General features: G+C 33.6%; 1 protein-coding gene across 1 annotated transcript in view; it reads right to left on the bottom strand.

Moving 5' to 3' along the window:
* Positions 1 to 1,848: 1,848 nt before the first annotated feature.
* Positions 1,849 to 7,509, bottom strand: part of LOC126964733 (serine/arginine repetitive matrix protein 1) — a gene marked incomplete at its 5' end in the record, with an annotated part of 154,333 nt that continues 148,672 nt past the window's right edge. Inside the window, 2 exons of the mRNA XM_050808008.1 lie at positions 1,849 to 5,717; positions 7,066 to 7,185. Of these exons, the coding sequence (XP_050663965.1) occupies positions 5,531 to 5,717; positions 7,066 to 7,185 (307 nt within the window). The remainder of the gene's footprint in view (positions 5,718 to 7,065; positions 7,186 to 7,509) is intronic.

Raw genomic sequence — 7,509 nt, 5'->3', positions numbered from 1 at the left:
TCAAACCAAATAGGTGACATACCTACGTTAAAGAATATGGTTAAAGTACTTACTTACCTACTTATTAGGTAAAACTTAAAGGTGTCAACACAAATACAACTAATAGGTTATTTTCAATGCAATCCAATCAAGAAGGGGCCCACCTTGCTCGGCGTAAATTATTCGTTTACTTATATTATGTGTGACGCTTTTTGTTTACAATTTTATTTTATTTTCGCTGAACCCTTATTCAGATTTGAAATATAAATAATATGAAAAAAGTCTTAGTTACCCCATATCATATCATGACATTATACCTATGTGACGAAAGTCCCGTCGAAATCTATCCAGGCGTTTAATGGGCAGACATTATAAGAAATAGTTCTAGTGCTTTTCAAGTTCTCTCGAATTCGCATGAACTAGGTAGGTACTAAGAAACTGAATTCGATATTACAAACATACTTCGATTTGTCTTATGTTTAACTAAAATCAGTAAAAACCGTAAATAAATTATAGGTGTCCTAAATAAATAACTTGTTGTTTATATAAACCGCACATATTATTTGATTGTTATTGTAGGTAGGCCTTAATTTGTATGTTTCTATTTTGAGACTTGCGGTTTTAGGTACCTAAAGATCCAGGGGTACGAAACAAGTTGGTGAATTTTTCGCATTGATGTTAAATAACTTATTTGTCCGCATTTGGCATTGAAGCATTATTTTGGTATTTAAATACAAATCCCAAGGGGCAATCACGATTTTAAAATAAGGACCATGTTACTAATTGTTGTTGAATAAAATCGGTAGGTATGTAAATGACATTCAAACCACCTGAGTTAAGAAATCTGTTGTTTGTTTTTTCAAATCTTCCGTCAGTGCTACCTATGTCTTGTTCAATATGAAATGTGATTCCATAAAAAGACTATCATACAACTCAAAGTATTTAAACGTAGACCCGTCAGTGGTCACTTACCAAAACGTCATCATTAGGCTCTTTGATTCCCCTATTTAAAAAATATCTACTAACGTAAGATATAGGTACTTTAAATTCTTGTCTGTTTATGCTTGGAAAGAATTTGGAAATATTGTTTGAAATAAATTGGTAATACTTAAACGGCCTTACAATTAATATATTTGGTATAAAGATATACCGGAGAATAAACCAAGAATATAGGATATATTTTTTTAATGAAAATAAGGGACGAGGTGAGCAGTGCCGCTCAGGATTCTTAAAAGACACAAAAATTCTGAGCGGCACTACAACTGCGCTCGTCACCTTGAGACATAATAAGTCTCATTTGCTCAGTAATTTCACTAGCTACGGCGCCCTTTAGAACCGGAACACAGTAATACTTACACATTACTGCTTCACGACAGAGATAGGCACCGTTGTGGTACCCATAATCTAGCCGGCATCCTGTGCAAAGGAGGCTCCCAAGTGTAAATATTTACAAATATACATTTTTCTTATTATTTTTATTCGGACGTATAAAGTTTTTTTTAAAGACTGCTTGACATTCAGAAAGCTTTAGAATTATCATTGTATTGCCGTGTTGTCAGTGTTATAGTCAACATTTTGCATATTCTTGGTTTATTCTCAGGTATAACATTAAACCAATTATATATATATAATTAAACCAGTTTATTTGTAAGGCACGTAGTGCTTCCAGGACGATATGACATTGGTAAATTTAAAAAAAGCGGGTACACATTCCTTAAAGGGATGGCTTTAAGATTTATACCTCTGGTGTAACAGGGCAATGGAGGCAGCGGTGATGACTAAGAGCAGGTGATCATACGCTCGCTGCCCTCCTCATACATAATAAAAGAACTAAGTGGGGTGTCATCATAATCCAATAAAATAACCAAATATTTTCAAGTACTTTATTCATCCACTTCAAACTACACCTTCAAAATTATATTGATTATAACTACCATAAGCTATAACATTACCTAAATGTTCACAAAAACCTATTCGTTAGTGAAAAATTTTGACACATTCCGAAATTCCAAACTGACTTCCATCCATTACATAAATCTACATTAAATAGAATATGAGTACATGAACATGTTAAATAAATAAAATAATCGAAGCATAATCGTTCGTATCGTTTTTAAATATGGAACACTGATCATTCCATGTATTCGAATTTCGAACTCAATATTTCAAATTTTAAGACAATTTTAAAATATTGCGTTCCAATTTCGAATAATATACAATGTATTCCTGGTTATAGAAGTACATCATTCAGTTCTTTTGCTAAATAAGAATGTAGAACTTTCCAGAATGTTATTTTGTTTCACAAATTATATTTTATCTCACTCACGCAGTTAATAATAATATTAAAAAAAGCATTCACAATAAGCAGCTACGCGGCAGTTAATGATCTCACATAAATAAAATCGCTCGTTTTCCATACACCTACGCTATACATAAAATAATGTTAAAAAGTCTCAAACATGTGTTAGTTGTCAAAATCAGGTACAAATTAATTAAAAATTAAGTCTAAAGGTAACTGAATCGCCTAGAGGAAGATTTTGAGATCACGTTAAGTTGCTTAAAATTATGAATGCTGTAAGAAAAATTAGGTGCCAACGGTATGTTTTTGTCATATCAAACTAAATCACAGGAAATGCTACATTACTTTCACAGATGAAATGTAATGGAAAGAGCCACGCAACCATCACATAAGCAAAACGGACTGGCCACTTCTCATGAGGCCGGGTCGTGTGAATTCGTCGAAAGAAAGCTATAGATAGAAAGAGAAAGAGTGAGTGTCGCAAGGCGAGTGAATGACTTGTAAAAAATTTCGTTCACCGCACTTTTTCGTTCACAACTGTCAAAATTATTTTTTTTCGTTATCATTTGGCCAGAGCCGGATCTTTCAGCTTCCGTCTATTATGACGCGATATACACTATCTAACAACTGTACCCAGCTCACATATACAAAAAAATAGTTCATCCTAAGAAAACTAGTTATTCATGCAAAATAGACATGAACCATCATAATTCTTAGTGCGAATTCAGAACGAATGGATAATTGTAAGACAAGTTCTGAGCATAATAATAAATACGTCGCGAAACTGAAAGAATATCGGACATTGACCTTATACCTGTCCTTATCACTCAAATGCAATTATCTCTCTTACTCGCTTCGACGGGGCCAGCCCATGACTATGTTTAATGTCCAAAAGCCTGTCTGTATTCAGGGAATTGGTGACTGCAATTGCCCCTTATTTTATATCCATAACAGGGACGCAACACATTACAGCATTACCTAAGGCGTAGTGTACAGTGATACGACCACAATCAGACCGTACCGTGCCCGTCACTCTGAGACTTAAAGATTTGTTGTAATGTTTAATGTCTCTTGAAACATCCACTAAAAAGTATCCCTAACCCGTTTTCGGGCTCAATCCATTACAGTTCAACAACTATAATATTATCTTAAATGCGATTACAATCATTTGGACCATACAAATTAAACTTATCGACACTCTAGGTCCGCATATATCTACTTAATCCTACAAATGTAACAAAAAATATAAATAAGTCATTAGTGACTGACATAACATGTGCGGTAATCTATAAATGACGCATTACGTGCGATAGCGAACCTCTAAGTTCGGATGTACCCTCTATATTACGAAAGTATCAAAATTACTTCAAGTACATGATCCTTTAAATATAGTTTACACTCTATTCCAAACACGAAATGACATTTGACATTGGCATAAAGGACTTGCGTTCAAAGCTGTCAATAGATTAAAAAAAAGACATTTGACATATCTTATTACGTAAATCCTACTCGCTTAACATTAACATTTAAATAATCGTTGCTTACGGTATTTAATCACAATAAAAAATCAAACTTACAAAGCATTATACGATAAAGTTATTTGACAAACAAAACTTACTTATATTATTAATGATATTAATGTTCTTAAATAATCACAACTGACAGCTGTCAAATGAGACTATGTATTTGGAATAGAGTTTATTCGAAAATGTCTGGCTGCTTCGTCAATATGTTATGACAATTAGAAGTCATCGTTATATAATCAAAGTGACATTTAATGTTTGTAGTTTACTAATGTCAAGCAATTGCTGCCTCTCTCGACTCGATTTTCTGAATTCGATTCCTAAATAATCGTACATTCGATTGAATTCGATGCTGCACATAAAAATTCATTCAATGACGAATGTACCTTTCTACTTTATAAAGTCACAGCGCCACAGGCAACGAATGTTTGACATTACAAAAATGTATACTAATAGAAATAAATACTCGATTAGCATCACAATTTTACAACTCAATTTACATTTTAATATAGCTAATCAAACGCTCGATTCAAATAAAAACATATATATAAAGAAATGGAACGCCAGATTCACAAAGCAACCAGTATTCGATACAATCTTAAACCTAAGCTCAAACCATTGAGAAATGTAACCTATTGTGAAAACCAAGTAAAAAATGTGCCCAAGTTACTCAACCTGCTGAAAATCGATACATATTCGTGTAATGATGACTCACTACTGGACTATTTTAGCTTAGCCTTATCCTCGTGTTTATAAATACATACTTCACTACGTAATTACACCTTCCTAGCATTATTTATAACTGTCAGAGCGGGTTTTCGAGGAAAAAGACACTATTTTTGTGCGTGCCACTTAAAATAAACTAATTGCGAACTTATTTAGGCCTTTATACAACTAAATCTCTTATCACACGGAATATACCATTACGTAAATTGATAAACTTAATGTATACATCGAGTACAATTTAACATAAGTAAGTAGATAATATAATGTATTGAAAATAAATTACGCGCTACATGCTAATAAATAATTTACGTAATTAGAAGCGAACATCAGAATCGTGTCTCTGACTTATACTCGTATATATGACACTCTGTGGTTAATTGTGGACATTATTTTACCGTCGTGATGGGTTTTTTAATGCATTAGGTGTTATCTTATCCTGGGCAATTTTAGGGAACAATTTCTTGGAAATTCAGATATCAGTGTTTCTTTACTTTATCTTCCGTAAGATCCCACTTACGACGGGTACGGGCAGTGAATTTCGCTTCATGAAATTGCAATAAATTTTTCCACAAATATTTGATTTAAAGTCTCAGTATTATTACGTCTTTGCCTTTTTATTCTTATTGGATACTGAAGATAATGAGTTAAAGCCAGGATCGGTGCATATAATGATATATATTAACCTACGGTCATGTCATAGATCGCTGCGTTATTTCGGACTAGCGTATGACGCTTTAGAGTGATAGTTAAACACACAAGCCGCTTAAACTTAACCTAAATCTTTGGTTTTATTCACTGGGTACTATATATTTATACAATACACATGCCATTACGTATATAATAAAAAAAACTACAAGAAAAATCGTTATGTACACCCGTCTGCGCGCGAAGCGAAACAAAAGCGGACGCAATATACGGCGAATCTTCTAGAAGCTTCCCGATTGGAAACAATCGCCGTTCAGCTTTATGTCCAGTGGTTAAGGACCACATTTCATTGATGCTCTCACAGCATCACAGCTGGTAGAGGTGTTGAGAGGGCCATATGCTCCGCTCCCCTGACGGGAAGTCGTTGGGCTGTGACGTAGTGTCTCATCAGGGCTGGCACAGAGGGAAACGCGGTTGATGCGCCTCCTAACGTATACCCGTCTCCACCTCGGCATATGCGCATGTGCATAAAGCCTCGAGTTGATCTGTGGAAGAGACAAATATTATAATTATTTACTTATTTATTTTAGAGACTTAAAAAAGTAAACACAATTTACACCATAATTTATAGACCAAAGCATTAGCTAAAACTTTAGGGAACTGGCAGTCCAATTAGAACAAAGCCTGTGCCTGGGCTGTCCAAATATCCTCGGTCAAATTGTAATAAAAAATTATTAAAGTTTTGATCTAAAACTTTCATTTTTTAAAATATGTATGTACCTAACTAAATTGAATTATTATTAGTTTTCTTTGGATTATCATATATGTACTCATAAAAGTAAATGAAACAAAAAGTAAATAAAAAAAATATATGTAAAATTAGTGCGACAGTGTTACTGTATTAAATTCATATAATAATAGGCAAAACTATATTTTAAAGCGTGAGAAGTTAGTGACCCTGCCTACTAAGCTAGAGGTCCCAGGTTCGAGTCCCACATCGTTCATAAATTGTATTTTCAAATTTAATTTGCGTAATCAATCCCAGAAGTGAGGGTTATCACTTAAAAAAATATCAAATTGTTTATTACAGGTATGTAAAAAGTGTTCGATAGTGAATAAATAAAAAGTTAATTGAGTAGTAATTTATATATTGATTAGTTTTACGTTATATGAGTCACTTTATTTTCATTTGTTTTGTATATAAATAACTTTTTACTACAAGTTCTATTTAAAAGTTTTTTAATATCTAGTTTTTCAATGCTTTCTGAGTCATTATAGTACAATTTATCACTGCACTTTTATTAATACCTTCATCAAAGAACCACTTGAAACTAATAACACCATACTAAGCTTCAAATGCCTTATTATACATTGCCGCATTCACTCCAGTTGTTTAAAACATTCATGGTCAATAAGCAGCAATGTAAAAAAAAATATTCAGTTCAGGTTACGTATGTTGAATTTAGAAACCGTCACTCGAACGGTTGGCTTAGTGGAATAGCGCTCATAAAAAGCGTGTATTGTAACTGTTTTTACATTAGATTTTAGCGTAAAAGTTACATTTTTATTTTAGTTAACCCGATATTTCGAGACCTTTCCAGATCTCGTTTTCAGAGGGACTGAAGATGAAAAATTTTAAACGGTAAAAACTTTAAGGCGCGCTAAAAACTTTATTTTGTTTGTATTGAATGAGATGAGGTTGTATTTTGCTATGTATGCTCATTAGGATAAAGTCATCTTGAATTAATTAAGAGCAAACAGTTGAGATTAAGAAAACAACCCCACAGTCGATAAGTTGACACACACATGCAGTTTTAAGCACATACCGTTGTAGTTAACGGTTACACTCGTGATAAATAAAAAAAAACACGTTTATTAATGTTAAATTCTTACTTTAAGCTCAGCGAATAATCGTGCTTGGCGGATTCACTGTTGCGGACCAAGAATGCGCCTTCATCAGCGTCTCTCAATAAACTCTCTGCTTCTACACGTGACAGCGTTCCATGGTACCACCTACAAATATTACAAATTAAATAGGTCATTATTTATTTATATCCAAACCAACCAATCATCGCTTGAATTCACTTCATTAAATCCATCATCCACTTTCTGTGATATAGGTTTCACTAGTGGGAGGCTTCTTTGCACAGGAAGCCGGCTAGATTATTGGTACGACAACGGCTCCTATTTCGGCCGTGAAGCAGTAATTTGTAAACACTAATTAATAAATAAATTTGTAACTGTATTTCAGTCTGAAGGGCGCCGTAGATAGTGAAATTACTGAGCATATGAGACTTAATATCTTACGTCTCAAGGTGACGAGCGCAATTGTAGTGC

The sequence above is a fragment of the Leptidea sinapis genome, chromosome 5, assembly GCF_905404315.1.
Source record: "Leptidea sinapis chromosome 5, ilLepSina1.1, whole genome shotgun sequence".
Lineage (NCBI taxonomy): Eukaryota > Metazoa > Arthropoda > Insecta > Lepidoptera > Pieridae > Leptidea > Leptidea sinapis.
The sequence above is the reverse complement of the archived record's forward strand: the minus strand, read 5'-3'. Positions and strand labels throughout refer to the sequence as shown.